The 16,240-nt window shown below is 42.3% G+C and overlaps 1 protein-coding gene across 1 annotated transcript; it reads right to left on the bottom strand.

Moving 5' to 3' along the window:
• Positions 1–2,870: 2,870 nt before the first annotated feature.
• LOC106000615 (vomeronasal type-2 receptor 116-like) lies at positions 2,871–15,317 on the bottom strand. Its single transcript, XM_013035898.1, is given in 5 exon segments — positions 2,871–3,786; positions 5,837–5,937; positions 6,868–7,373; positions 7,912–8,106; positions 15,194–15,317. Coding segments are annotated over 5 exon segments (1,842 nt in total).
• Positions 15,318–16,240: the final 923 nt, after the last annotated feature.

Below are 16,240 nucleotides of genomic sequence, written 5' to 3'. Positions count from 1 at the left end.
TTTGGTGTTGAGTTGTAATTTTATTCCCTTGTCTGAGAGCAGGCCATCACTTCAATGTTTCTGAATTAGGACCAGTTTGGTTTGTTATCTAAAGTGTGGTCTATTTTGGAAAATGTCCTGCATGCTGCTGAGAAAAACGTGTATTCTGATGCTGCTGGGTGTGATATTCGGTTGATGTCTATTAAATTTAGTTGATCTATTCAGTTGTTTTTATCTGTGGTTTTTGCACAGTTGATTTATCTAGTGTGGATAGTGGGATATTAAAGTCCCCAACAATTAATGTCTTTTGATCTATGTGAGATTTTATGGAAAGTAGTGTTTCTTTGATAAATTTGGGTGCTCTGTTATTTGGTAAATAGATATTTAGAACTGTAATATCTTCTTGAAGGAGAGATCCCTTAGTTAGTATGTAGTGACCTTCTTTATCTCTTCACACTAATTTTAATTTTAAGTCTATTTTATCTCATATTAGGATGGAACTCCTGCCTGTTTATGGGAGTCATTTGCTTGGTAGAATTTGTTCTAGCCTTTCACTTTCAGAATGTTTTTATGGGCAAGGTTTGACTCCTGAGCCATCAGATAGAAGGATCTTCCTTTTGAATCCTAGGAAACAGTCTATGTCAGTTAATTAGTGAGTTAAGTCCGTTAATGTTGAGAGTTAGGACTGAGAGGTATTTGGGAGTTCCTTCCATGTTATCCATTTTCCTGTGGGTGTGGCAACTGGGTTCTTCTTATGGTTCTTGGATTCTCCGTTTGGGTGCAGTTTTTTGGCCTTTATTGTGGTCTTGTTTTCTATGTGTAGGATATCTTTATATATCGTTTGTAGGGCTGGTTTGGTGGAGAATTATTGTTTCAGTTTTTTTAAATTTTGCTATGAACGTTTTTGTTTGACCTTCAATTATGAAGGAGAGTTTATCTGGGTACAGTATTATTGGTTGATAGTTGTTTGTCTTTAGGACATGGCATACATCTTTCGAGGCTCTTCTTGCTTTACTTGTCTCTGCTGAGAAATCTGAGCTGATTTTAATTGGTTTCCCTTTATAGGTGATTACCCTTTTCTCCTTGACAGTTTTAAAGATCTTTTCCTTGGTTTGAATTGCAGATTATAATGTGATGGTGGGATATCCTGTTCTGGTCAGGTCTATTTGGGTTCTTCAAGCTTCTTGTATCTGAATAAGCCTATCGTTTTGCATGTTTGGGAAGTTTTCTGCTAGGATCCTGTTAAACAAATTTCCTAGACTATTAACTTCTGTGCTTAGGTGCTCCTCTACATCCATTATCTTTAGATTAGGCCTTCTGATGGTGTCTTCCAAATGTTGAATAGATCTGTCATATTTCTTGGATTTGTCTTAGATAGTTGTATGTTCTTTCTCTATAATATGTAGGCTGTCTTGAATCGCCAAGGGTTGATCTTCTGCATGGTCTGACCTACAGTCAAGGCATTCTACTTTTTTTTTAATTGTTTTTCCTTCTAATTGGTCGGCTTTGATGGCCTCAAATTCTTTGTTGGAACTTTGTTTTAGATCTTGTATGAACTTCTTTACTTCCTTAATTTAGTGTTCAGTGTTTATTCTCAAATCACTTAGTTGATTGGTTATGGTTTCCTTGGAATCCCATTCCTTCTGTTGGGCTCCGTTCAGCATTCCCTTTGTGGCCTCCTTGAATTTTTTCAGCTGTCTGTTTATGGATTCCATGAATGCCTCTATTGATCTTTGTTTTTTACCATCCTGCTCCCGCAACTCCTGTACTACACTTTGATTAGCTTCCTCCCGATCATGCAATTCCTTCAGTTCTCATTGACTTTTCTCAGCCTGCTCAAGCAATTCCTGTGTCTCTCTTTGTTCTCTGCCTGCTCACACAATTCCTTTATTTCACTTTGACTGTTCTCAACCTGCTCACACAATTTCTGTATCAATCTTTGAGTAGCTTTCTCATGCTCACAAGATTCCTGTATTGATCTTCGGTTTGCCTCCTCTCTCTTCCTGTCATTCTTACGCTGAGTCCTTTGCAGGTTTTCAAACTTTTCATTCACCATGTTACCAGTAGTGTTTGTAGAACTTTTTGGGAACTCCCTTCTATATTATTGTTCATGAACTGTTCTGTCACCTGATTATCATTAGTGGGAGTTGAGATACCCGGACTTGCCATTTTTCTTGTGTTTTTCCAGCTTGTTCTGCCCATTTGGTATGAAAGTAACACCAATTTTGTGTTATAACTCTATTTTAAGGCAAGCATCAACCAAAGTCCTGTAGTTGCACAGTCAAAAGTCTGCAGATACAATCTAGTTCAACAGATACAATCTATTCAACATCAAACAACTATGGATTCATGGGTTAAGAACAGCAAGGAAGAATTTGACAAACCAGAAATTATTAGGCTTAAGGAGAAAAGTGGATAAAAGAAGGATTAGAGGGATGTGGAGACGTAAAAGGAGAATGAATTTAACAATGTCTTAATCTCAGAGAGAGAAATAGATTGGACAGTACGCTAAGAGAGACCTTAAAAAGTCACTCAAAAAAGAAAGAGAAAAAAAGAAAGGAATGAAGAAAGAAGAAAAGAAAAGGGCCAAAAGGTCAATAGTGATGAATATTTTTCTTCCATTTCAGTTTGGAAGTCCTTAGTGATTTGGTCCAATAAGATGCACAAGTTGGCTAATTGTGAGCTCTGGAGATTGATTCTCCTAAGGTCATATGGAAGTCGATGATGAATCAATCCTTTCCCACCTTCACTTGAACATCTCCTGGGCAGTTCCAAGAATTTCTCACATTAAACTAAGATGTGGCTATCAAATTGGTATAGATTGCTCTCAAAGCCTCTGAGCATTCTAGGCAACACTTGTGTTGCTCTTAATGTTTGTTTCTTCCAGAACGTTATCTCTCCCTGAACCAGGGGAGAAAATTTCTCTCAGGTCTTATCAAGATTATGTAGAACCTGGGGGCAAAGAGGCAGCCTAGGAGGCCTGCACTGGAGGCCAAAATGGAGAAGACCACCACAGCCACCATGACCTTCCTCTTGGTGCTGTGATAGACAGTCAGGAAAGTGAGCCACACACTACAGAACACCAGCATGCTGAAGGTCAGGAACTTGGCCTCATTGAAGGTATCAGGGAGGTTACTGGCCGGAAAAGCCACAGTGAAGCTGGCCAGGGCCAGAGAGCCAAGGTATCCAAGGACACAGTAAAAGAGAGTGAGATTGCCCATGTTGCACAGGATGATGATGCATCCATGTTCAGAGTGTGCATCTTTGTCCACAAAGGGAGGAGAAATTCGCAGCCAGAGTCCACAGAGGGTTACCTGGATAAGGGTGCAGATGGGGATGAAGAGGTTAGGAACTCAGAACAGCAGCCACTGCCTGGTGCTTCTCCCTGGAGCAGTGAGCATGAAAGCCAGAACCACGATGATGGCTTTGGCCAGGACCATGAAGACAGCCATGGTGAAGACCACTGCAAATGTGGTGTGCTGGAGGATGCATGAGGCTGAATGGGGACAGCCACGGAACAGCAAGGAGCAGAGGAAGCAGCAGATGAGGGAGATGAGCAGGATGTAGCTAAGGTCCCAGTTATTGGCTTTGACAATGGGGGTGTCTTGGTGCTTGATAAACACCCCAAGAACAGCAGCTGTGAGTGCAGAGCAGCAAAGAGCTGTGCAAGCCAGAACCATACCCAAGGGGTCTTCATAAGCCAGGAAGCCCTCAGTTTTCATCAGCTAGTGGTTTCTCTGGGTATTGGAAAACTGATCATCTGCGTACCTGACACACTGCTCCATGTCTAGTGAGGTGTGAGAATCACTATTGGTTTGTGTTCAGTATTTGCCTTTCCTCTCAACCCCCTTCTTTCAAGTAACTAGCTCATTTTCTCTGATTCACCAGTTGACCTGTATTGAGTTCAATACCAATAGAGTAACTCTCTATACCAAAATGCTTTCACATCATATCTCTTTCTCACATTTCTTCTTCTTTCTCTCCTCCCTTTCCGTTTTTTATGTTTATCTATTTCTTTCTTTCTTTCTTTCTTTCTTTCTTTTTTTTCCTTCCTCCCTCCCTCCCTCCTTCCCTCCCTCCTTCTCTCTTTCCCTTTCTATCTCCTTCCTTCCTTCCATCTGTCTGTCTTTCCTCCAGTGCTTGAACTCTGGCCATGGGATGTTTTCATGCTCAAAACTACCACTGTACCACTTGAGCCACAGCTTGAATTACAGCTTTTTGGGTGCTTAGTGTTGGGAAAGAACCTTACTGAGTTTCCTGTGCATTATTACATCGAAGCTCCATCCTCAAATCTCAACTGTCTGATTCGCTTGGATAACAAGCGTAATATATAATTACCAACATTATGTGTTATGTGCTGCATTTTTTGGGTCCGCTCGTGGGGCCTAAACTGTGGGCCTGGGCACCATCCCTCAGCTCTTCAGCTCAAAGCTAGTGACATTTTTTTCCTTATGTGGTGCTGAGGAATCTAACCCAGGGCCTCATGCATACAAGGCAAACACTCTCCCACTGAGCCAACTTCCCAGACCTATGTGCTTAATTCTTGACAGGTGATACCACTCTGCCTTTCTGCTACTCATTCAAGACATAATGGAGAAAAGAGAATTAGGCCAACCACTTCACTTTGTACAAGAGGGTCTAATGCAAAACTCAACATACTCCTTACACCAAACACGAACTTCCTGAGTATTTGATCTGTTTCAAGAAAAATGGTACTCCACTGATATGACAGAGTCTGAGACCAGCTGGAGGAGGGAGAAGAGAAATGAAATGGAGATGGTAAACTACTTCTGAATATTTTATATTTGAAGAATTGCTACTCAGCCTAGTGCCAGTGTCAGACATGGAGTTATCATAACAAAGCCCCTTGTATTATTAGTGCATGCTAAATAGAAAATAAAATTTAATTATAAATGAGCAGCAATAGGCACTCAGAAATGAAAGTCTGTGTTAGATCCACAATTTCATGTTGATTTGCATATCATTTCAAAGATCAACATCTGGTCCTTGATAATTTCTTTTTTTATATTTTCTTTTTTTCAGTCTTTACCTTTTATTTTCTTCCATTTCACACTTTTTTATTAAATATATAATATTGTAAAGATACTGTACAGAGTGTTTACAGTTACATGAGTAAGGTAATGAGTACTTTTCCTATTGAACATTTTCCCCGTCCTATTTTTTATCTTTTTTTATTGTGAAAATACTGTTCAGAGGAGTTACAGTTACATGAGTTAAGTAATGAGTACATTTCCTATCCATCATTGTTGCCTCATCCTTTGTTGTTTCCCCTACCATCCCTTCCTTCTCCACCTCTCCAAATACTCCCCAACCCTGCCAAAGTTGTAAAGTTCTTTTTCAATATAGTGTCTTGTACATCTCATGGTTACAATAGGTCAACCTGCATCCCTATTTAAGCAGTTTGTTTTTTCCTTGCCCTCCCCAATTAGAAAAATGTATATACGTGATTCAGGGCACCAGAATCCAATACATTTAAAGCAGGGGTTATATAATGGGGGAGGAACATACCAAAGAAACAAAAAATCACATAGTACATTATAAATACATTAAAAAAGAGAGAAAAAAACCACTTGTGTCCCTATGTTGGCATTAATTTCGCTTAACATCAACTTATAGGGAATTTTAGGATCTTTCTACAACTACTTCATAATAACAATATATTTTTGTTTTACAAAAGGAGAGCGTGAAAAAATAGAAATGACCCACCTTGGTAATTCCTACGGGCCACTCTGTCAGATTTTTTTTTTAAAAAATCAGTTGTTGACCATGTGGCCTGGATAAAGAAAACTTGCCAACTTTCACCCTTTGTCCCAGATCTTCTGGAAAATTCCAAAACCTCATAATGTTATACTCTACCTCACATTTCCTTTCCTCATTCAAAACCCCGTGGTCTCCAACAGGATTGGTAAACTGGATCTTCTTCAAAAATGGATGCAGCTAAAAGGGACACATTACAGTATGGTGAAGTGCTTCACAGAGTTATCACAGAACCCTAGAACAATGGATTACTCTTCATTCCCACCACCTGATTCACACACACCACAGGAATCCAACCTACTGTATCAAATGCAGGCCCACAGCAGACTAAGGTGTTACCAAGTTCTAAATCCTGAGTTTCCAGGATGGGATGCAGAAACTCAATTTCAAGAGAATGAAACTCCATCCATATCCAAGCAAATAATGAATTATCATATGACAGATCTCAAAGGACACTCTAAATTGCATTCCAATCACTTATTTTGTGATTGTGATCAGAGAATCAGTCTGAAAAATAGGTAAAGAATAAACTATGTAGAATCATAGAATATTTTTGACAACTATGAAAGATTACCTTAAGCAAGACTTCGTTCACTGTGTGTGTGTGTGTGTGTGTGCTGCCTTGTGGTTCAATCTCAGGGACAAGGCAGTTAAATTGAGATGGAGTTTTTCATTCTTTTCAAAGTAATCATTCTATGCATTGAGCCACATCTCCCCCTCTGGCTTTTTGGTGGTTAATTGTAGTCAGGTTTGAGCCACAGGTGTGAGCCACTTGTGCCCAGACAATATTAGGTTTTCAAGAATTAGTCACCCTTGATTTGTTAATTTAAAAATGTACACGGAGAATTTGAATATATCCTATTGAAAAGGGATTGTTTTTACACACATAGTGGGGATGAAGACAGTAAACACAGCACTTCCTTGTCACGATTTAGCGTTCTTCAGAACATTGTCTTCACAGCTCTACAATCACTTCACGGAGAGCACAACAGGCCCAGAGTGTCTTGTATTTTCCAAATTGGAGCCAGACGACCTGGTTCCATCTGCTATGAAAGCTTCTATAGAAAGTCTGCATGCCTAGAGTAGGTCACCCAAAAGCAAAGCCTTTACCTGTGAAGAGAGAAATGCCCTGGGTTGCCCATTGTGCACTGGTGGCTCTTCCTTGTGACCAAGAAACATCTGGTGGAGGGCATGGGCCACAGCATACACAGCATTGTAGATTTTGTAACTCTCTTCTGTAATTAAAATTTGCCTAAATTTAAGAATAAAGCTTAGTAGAAATTCACTGTCCCCATAAATGATAATCACATTGATGGATGAGTCCATTAGCTGGCATTGCATAGACTGATCATTTGAGAAATCTGAAAGGGCACTGTAAGTGATCTTGTTTTCAAAGGTAAAACAGAATCCATTTTTGCCCATCTCTTCTCTCAAATCTGAGAGGAACCACACACCATACTTGTCTTTGGTGATGAACAGTCCCACCCAGTTCCAGCTGAAATGAAGCATGGAGGAGTCCATGACCAGGGCTAGACTTGAGTCCTTTGCATCCATCTGATAGACAGTACCTGACTTTCCATGGACACTCAGGAGAGGATCAAAGACCCAAAGGTGAACTACAGAGAACAAATGAGCACAACATCAGGAATTGAATGGTAATAGGCAAATCTCAGTCCTGATGTGAATTACACAACTGGCAGTACAGTGGTGGGAACAAAAGTTTGCTTATCCCATTTGAAAAGTCATCTGCCATGTTCTGAGCTCTTTGTAGATATGTACAGATAAGGTTCAGAGCTTTGTGTCATCCTTTCCTCTCTTAACACCTCTCCTTTTATTTGCAGCAATGAAAATGTGTATGTCCAACCCACTTTTGGAGGCTTCTCCCTGTGAGATTATGCATTTGGAAGGGTTTGTGATTCCACCTCTTCAGCCTGTCGAGGACTGAGTCAATGTAGACATTGCTTCACATCTGCCCACCCCTCCCAGCCTTACCTTGGAAGTTTGTAGAGGTCTAGCAGTATCCTTATTGGGACGAATGTGATTGGGGTTCCTGTGAGTGCCGTTATAGCTTTGCTGTCTCTTCTAAAGGTGCAATTAGGGATGTTTTATTCTTTCCAGACATCCAGGTGAGAGGATCCTCTAACAGATCAGTACCTGAGTATTGTTCACTATATATCTCAAACACCAAAGTCATGTTGGGTATCAGGTGGGGATTCTTGTTGATCTCCTCCACAGCCAGCAGCAGGGTGGGAAGCAATTGGTATTTCTTTAAGTTGATCCCGCCCAGAGGACACAACATTTGGTTAGGTATAGGAGTATTACAAATGATTAACTGAAAATCTCTTGACTCTGTTGAATCAAATGCTTAACTCTCCACACAGTAATAGTTGTAGATCCTATCTTCCAACAGGACAGCATTATAATTTGGAGTCTTGGACAAGTTCTTGGAATTGAGAGAGCTCCTGAACAGGCCTTGATCAGCATACACGAGATGACTGTTCTTCTGAAATTGCAGAGAGAGAGAGAGAGAGAGAGGGAAGCCAGCACGCTGGCTTTTCCTCTCTGCCCCATATGGATATGCAAAAAACACTTCTGTCTGCTGAGACATAGGAACATGCTCAGCTCATATCCCAAATCACTATGTACCTTGAATTAGCTGTGCATATGAAAAAACTCTTAAGAAATACAATTCCAATTGGGAGCAGATTGTCCACCTGAGTTCAACCAGTATGAGCAGAGAGGCAGGGCCTGCTATATTAGAAGTAAATAGGAAAGCAGGCTGCCTTGTGTCTGTGCTCACTTGCCACACTTTTGCCAATGATGCATCCTTCTGCAAAGAAGTGAATATTTCCTTGTGAGAAAATTAAAGAAATGAGAGAAGTACAATTCATGGCATGTGGTAGAGGCACACTAAGCTGACTCAGAGAATGTCATCATTCAAGGGGATTCCCCAGAAGCAGAGCATGATTACAGCCAAGGAAGCTAGAACATGATGATTGCCTCACCCAACAAAGAACAGATGAGAGTCAAGTGGTGGGGACTGAGTGTGTTTTCTAGTAGCACAAACAACAGAAGGGCATGTGTGAGAAAAGGTGGCAGAAGCCATCTCCATGTTGCTCCCCATCACCAGCATTAGTAGGTCAGTATGGGCAGAAAACCTCTGACATTATAGAGAGGGAGAGAATTAAAGTTAAATTTCAACATCATCCCCATACACTGAGACCAGTGCTGGGGAAGTGCTTATAGTATCTACTCTTGGGTCCAGACCTTTAGATTGTGCCTCTGGAACTGGTTTAGGACAGAGAAGGAAGACACTGCCACAACCTCCCTCCTCCAATCTTGTGAATGACAGCAGGTATGGGAAGCAATCTCCTAGTTAGCATGGCATAAGAGTGGGTCAGGGTTTTTCTTCGAACCCTGTGTCAGGCATGTCATGGTTGGACCAATAATCCAGAATAAACTAGAGGCACTGTTTGGTCCTGGCACCACTGCTTCCATTAGAATCTTTCAGGAGGTGTTGGAAGGTCCCTGAGGCAGAGCCAAATGCCATTTGCATCAGTTTCCACCATGGGTAGAGAAGGTCCCTGAAGCAGAAACAAATGCAATTTGCATTAGTTTCCACTATGGGTGGAGTAGGCTGACACCTGTCTTCTTGCTTAGTCTTGTGAAGCCACTGTAACTATGTGACTCTGTTGTCATCTGGCTCAGTCCAGTCTCATTGCACAGTGAATAATTTAAGGACCACTGCCCTCGAAGGACAGTGCTCAAGATGTCACCAGGCAGAAACTTAAGTCGCTCTAGGAATTCTGCGTGTATTGGTCTACAGAAGCACAAGCTTTATTGTGAGCTCAGTGTATCCACATGACTGTTTGGGCTTTCTGGATGTAAGATTGAGTTTGAACACCTGGTGGTGTTCACCAAGGTAACTCTGTGGATTCCTTTTATTTTGTCAGTTGTGGTTTTTGAACTCTAATCCTCAGATCTGTCCCTGAATTTTTCAGCTCAAACCAGAGCTCTACCACTTCAGGCACAGTGCCACTTCTGGTTTTCTGAAGGTTTTTTGGAGATTAAAGTCTCATGGACTCCTGCCTGGGCTGGCTTTGAACCCTGGTCCTTAGATCTCAGCCTCCTAAATAGCTAGGATTGCAAGAATCAACCCTTGATGCCCGGCTTGTGGCTTTCTTTACAAACATTACCAAGCACCTGTGGCACAACATTGTTTTCCCTCCCACTTGGCATGGGTGGGACAGGGAAGTAAGATGGTGATATTGTCCCACAGCTTGTGGGCCTGGTGATAGCTCTAGAACTGTGCCATGACTCCACAGGCAGTACAACCTCTGGCAGAACTCTGTAATCACCTCATACCTGGGAAAGTCATCTACCAGTAGACAATCTGAATTCTATTCTAATTGTGTATGGTTGTGGCCATCTTGGCCCATGAGTCCACCTCTACCACATTCAACCTGGGTGGATCTTAATGCTCACCCAGTGCTGTCTGGTCTTGATTGCAATAGACTGAGGATGCCGTACTGAGACACCATAGACTTGGGGAAATGAGGCCTGGTTAATGCATGCCAGCAATTCAAAAATTCAAGCTTAAAGCTTGTACATCTACTTCCCTAATATTAAGGTAAAGAAGTTACTTATGGGCAAATGGAGTGTCATATATTAGGAGAAAATGAGGTATGATAAGCTCACAACAAATAGAGAGATATTCATTCAACTACATCCTTTATGATTAAGGGACCAAAGTCATTGAGTGGAAAATGAAGCTGGATAAATTGAGGAAAAAAATGAGTCCTGGTGAAGGCAACTCAGAAACATCTTGTCATCTCTCTTTGAAGCAAATATGACAGGGTGCATTTCTTCCTGAGAAATGCATTTCTCATCATATGAATTAACAGTTATCTGGCAATGTGTATGCCTTTCTCCCATAAAGCCTCCCCAAAACTTAAGCAACCTCCTACCCAAAATATGGACAACAACACATCTTCCTCATTTCAAGAGTAATCATCTGTTTCATGGCAGGATGATTTCTTATATGGAAAGAATGGCCAAAACATAAAGAAACTCAGAACGTGTAATACCAAGAGTGATTAGAGCAAAGATGAGAAAATTATGTTTGTGTAGCTTTGAAGTCAGATCTCCTGCCTTTAGCATCTAGATACCCCTAGCAGCCCAAGAGCTGTGTGTCTATCCTCTTTTAGAGTGTGTCTTTGCCTTTCTGTTTCCTGTTTGACTACTTGCTTGTTTATTTGCTTCCTTACTCAGTAAAGCTCTGCCACATTTTCTTACTGTTGTGACTTGTCTAGAAATTCTTCTGCGACCAGAGTCAAGGACCCTAATGAAGAGTCCCTACTTTTAGAGGGAAACTTCATTAAACATCACCTGTTTTGGTTACCTTGCTGGTTGATATTCCAGGTGTAAGAGAATTCTGTGGGCCACAGCTGTGACTAAGGCTTGTTCTAGCACACAGCTAGAACTGCCACTGCTAGGCAGAATCCACTCACAAGGGCATTCCCTGTGGATGAGGCCGATGGCCTCCCCACCACATGGCCCCAGGAGCAGGCATGCTGGGACCCTCCACTCACTGGGATTCTCCCTGAAGTTTGTAGAACCATAGAGTATTTGTCACCCAACTTGCCTTTGCTTTTCTTGGTACTCAGTTAGTTTACCACCTCACAGCTGTCTCCCATCAAAGCCTTTGCTCCCTCTAGTGGTGCCCTTGTGGAAGTCACTACAGACTCAGGAACCCTGAAGCCTGCCTGGAATTTCTGGAAAGACAGGCACAAAGCCAGACTAGGCAGACTGGTGTAATTCGAAGATATTTCAAAGTCCAGGTGGTGTCACATGCCAATATGAACCAAGAATGTTCCAGAACAATGAGATTTCCTAGGATTCGAAATAATCAGGTTGGGAAAATTCTCATAGAATCTCAACTCTCATGTTTTTGTTGTTGTTGTTGTTGATGATGTGCTTTTTTGTATAATGTAACTCTCAGGCTTGACAGCTAGAATGTCAATAATATTAAATATTAATCAGGTACTAGTGGCTCAGGCCTATAATTATGGCTACAAAAGAGGCTGAGGATTATGTTTTCTAGTCACTTTGGACAGGAATGTCTGTGAGACACTCATGTGCAATGAACCCCACAGAACCTGGTAGCAGAGCTGTGGGTCAAGTGGTAGAATGCCAGCCATGAGACAAAATGCTAAGGAATATCCCCAGGACTTGAGATTATGCCTGACTACCAGTGTGTGTGTGAACATGCACAGTCATACACACACACACACACACACACATACACACACAGAGTTCAATTAGAGAATGGACAGAGTAGAAGATAGCTCTGATATCTACCATCTGACATAGGTGGTACATATCTAATGCAGGGTTTACCCATGAGCCCCATCTTTATCACTTACTTCCTCACCATGTTCAGTTGCTTCAATATCTCTCACAAATCTCTCATGGAATAAAGTATTCCTCTCCTGAACAAACCCCATACAGGGCATTTCCATACAACTTGTCTGAGAAGATTCATCTGTGACTTCCCTAGTTTAGAGTGAATTTTGTAGATCTCAAAGTAGTGAGCTCACCTGGGTCAAATGCATGAATCAAAGTGTGTAGAAAACATATAAAAAAGCTGGGTGCCAGTGGCTCACGTTTGGAATCCTAGCTACTCAGAAGGCTGAGATCTGAGGATCGGGGTTCAAATCTAGCCAGGGCAGAGAAGTCGGTGAGACCCTTATCTCCAATAAACCTTTGAAAACTAGACATTTTCTACCACTTGAGCTGTGGCTCAAGTGGTAGAGCTCTAGCCTTAAGCTGAAGAGCTAGGGATATCACCCAGGCCAAGCCCTACAATTGACCACACACACACACACACACACACACACACACACACACATATAAAAAAACGCATTCAAATCTAGTTTAGGAAGTTATGAGCAGGGCAAAACTAGATAAGTCTGGAATGATGTTGGAGAACAAGTAATAGAAGCCGAGCTACTGAGAACGACAGAGGAGACAGGCCAAGACATGGACAGCAGTTCAGAGGCTCACATTAATTAGTTAAGGGAGAAAAAATTAAACATGTCTTGGATGTTTTATTCCTGGTCTGAACAGCAGTTCCCCATTCCAAGAATTTTGCTGACAGGAAATAACCCCAGAAGCAGAAACTGCATATCTATCCTAAGAAACATTGCCCTGAAGGAGGTCCAAACATTTGTCCTGTTTTGAAAAGTGCAAAGAACAGAATTGATTGATGATTCCCTGGCCTTTGACCTATGGATGGGGACATTGTGTGTTATTATGGATTCTTGTTCACTCCATTGACCCTGATCCAGGACAGATCAGGCTGAAGGAGTCACAGTGATGGTAGGGTGGTTGATATAGCTCTGGGAAAGGAGAGTGGAATGGAAGATGAACAGAGACCTTTCTACCCCTTGGAGGGAAGAAAAATATTCATCAGAAAACCTGAAATGAAGTAAAGCTGTTGTGGTGAGGGCAGTGTAGAAGGTCCAGAGAATGTCAATGGATGGAACCAAACTTCCTCCACCCCTGACTGATAATCAAACAGAAAACGCAAATTTTAAGAAAACCCAAGAAATTACTTACTGAAGGCTGTTGCTGCAGGGCAGGGTCATTCATGTTGCATACAAATTACCAAGAATAAAGGGGGAAAAACCCGGTAATCACCACATCCTTTCTGCTGTGTGCCACAGATTTCTCTGTGTAATTGCATCTGGCATCTTTGGAGGAACTGACCACAAGCGGAAGCAGGAGGAGAAACAGTGTCAGAGCCACAGGGAACATTGCTGCTGCTTTGGCATAGAGCTGTGATTCTGGCTGCAGACTGTGCCTGATGTGTGAGGAAGATGTCCAGGTGGATTTTCAGTTTCTGTGGCTTCTTGTGTCCTGGATGGTCACTAGGATGCACCACCAATCGCCTCCACTGTCTTAGAGTAATACAGGGCTCGTTATGCCCTCCAGCTCTGCATCTGGGGTCCGGCTTCAAGGTCAAAATACAAGTTGGAAAACATGTGTAGCACCTTCTTCTCCACACCCCAAGGGCTGTCATTTCATACAAGAGTGTCAATAATGAAACTTTAGGGATGGATTAATTTTGTGTTGAGTTGTTCACAAGCTTGTGTGAAGTTGAAAATTGAAACGAAAACAAGCACACAAAATAAAGGTTCATAGAAAATCTACTAGGAATGATGGGAATGGATGAGAACAGAGGATACCATGAGAAGGTCAAAAAGTGGTAGAGTGCCATGGCCAGCAAAGGCCCAATCAAAGTTATTAAACACAATCAAAGACAAAGATAGTCAGACTCACAAACCAAGGGCTAAGGGAGTGACAGAAGTTTGGTGAAATAAACCATTCAAGTTTGCATACCAACTCCACATGCACAAGCATCCAGATGTCAATGCATTTATTTACTGCTGCAAGTGTTACCAACAATGTCCCTGAATTCAGCCATTAAGGATCAATAATTCAAGGGTCAAGGCTCACTTCCAGTTGTACATTTTTCACTCAGAACCTAGAGCTTCTTCATCATTTGCATGTAAAGGGCATAGACACCCAGCAGACTAAATGGACCACATAGTAGATCATGCTGGCGCCTGGGATGTCTGAACTGTTTCTTCCTGCCAGCTCATCCTCAACCCTGAAGATTAGGCAAGGCTGGCCCATCCTATGTTGCCACATCCCAGCGACATGGCAATGCCACGGGGGTGGTGGAAACTCACAAGGCATTGCCAGAGCCTCCTGGGAAGGTATACAGACGCTTGCAGATCACAGTTTCCCAATCAGGTTGTGAGAAACAGAGGGGTGGGAAGTGCTGTCCCATGCTGACATCACCACCATGCATGTTGCCCACAACTGGGACAGGGGCAGGGGCAGGGTGTCAAAGGGCTTCTGGTCTATCTATCTATCTATCTATCTATCTATCTATCTATCTATCTATATATATATATATATATATATATATATATATATATATATATATACTATCTATCCATCTACTTACCTACTTATCTACCTATCCACCTATTTACCTATCTATCTAGGCTGAGTGTTCCAGAGAGGGGCAGATAGTGAGAGCCATGCTACAAGATGCTGCAAGAGACCTGCTTCCTGTAGCAGAGTAGTGCTGGGGCTCTCTTCAATTCTGAGTAGAGACCTGAGAAGCTGAGGCCAGTAGAAAATCCTGTACAGAGTGGAGAGGTCTTTGGAGAGCCAAGAGGCCCCCAGAGAGCTCTGCAGAGAGCAGAGAGCCCTGCGCAGTGTCAAGAGGCCTGAAGAGAGGCTTGCAGAGAACTGAGAGGCCTGTGCAGAATGGAGATGTCTGTGGAAAGCCTGAGGGCCTGTGCAGAGGCCTGTAAAGAGTGGTTAGGCCTGTGGGAAGGAGAAAGGAACAAAAACTCACCTGTTTGGAGGTTGGAGCTTCTCCCAGTTCTGAGGTAGCCTAGGGCAGGACAGTTGTGGACTGCCTCATAAAACTCCTCTGTCAACTTTAACTGTGCTTCTGTATTTTCTCTGTTCCTGGTCATAATGAGGCCACTCCATGAGCCCTTTCTCCACCTGTTAGAGCAGGAGACTCGCTTTTGCCTCTGGGAGCTTCCAGATCCACTCCTACCAGGCCAATCAACCTACAGTGCAGGCCTCACCCCACACACATCATGGCATCCCCAGACATGACAACCAATGTATCCCAGTAGTCCCTCTCCTCAGAGTGCACTAGCTACTGAGCATGGTTTTGCTGCTCTGTGGGAAGATGGGGCTCAGGGACCTGCTCTGGAAGGAGAAGGATACTTCCAGCATTCTCTGGGGCATGGGGAGGTCAGCATCAGCATGAAGGATACCTGGGCTTCAACTATGAGGGACAGCACACAGCTTTGGAATACTGCAGAGCCTTGTCCTTGCCAGCCTGTGGCAGGTCCTGAGCAGCAGGCCCGGAGCGGGGCAGGGCACTGGCAGGATTCATAACCTGCCATGGAGGGCTTCCTTTTCTTTCTTCCTCTGTTCACATGGATTGGGTTGATTTTCAGGTTAGATTATTTTTATGACTATGTGGCTTTAATATGTTAGTAAGGTTATCACTCTCTCTTTTTTTAAATAGAGGAATGATGGTTTGCAGAGTTGCATGTTAAGAATAAAAGGGAATGAAAAATGAATATAAATTTTCAATTTGGAAAAGTGTGTGAGGGTGTGTATGTGTTTGTGTATATATCAGCATTTCAAATCCGGTCCCTTTCTAGGCATTCTTACAACTTGGCACTTGACCAGTTGAGAAATGCCTCCAGCCCCAGGATTTTACTTGTAAGTTAGAGAGGGGATCTCATAGACTTTTCTGCCCAGGCTGGTTTTGAACTGGGATCTTCAGAGCCCAGCCTTTAAAGGGAGCCACAGGAATGTGACTCTGAAAAACAATGTGGTTAATATGTAAATTAACAATAAATTTAATAGTAAATTT

This window comes from Dipodomys ordii, unplaced genomic scaffold (genome assembly GCF_000151885.1).
Source record: "Dipodomys ordii isolate 6190 unplaced genomic scaffold, Dord_2.0 Scaffold230, whole genome shotgun sequence".
Classification (NCBI taxonomy): Eukaryota; Metazoa; Chordata; class Mammalia; order Rodentia; family Heteromyidae; genus Dipodomys; species Dipodomys ordii.
This window is presented reverse-complemented; position numbering and strand designations above follow the sequence as displayed.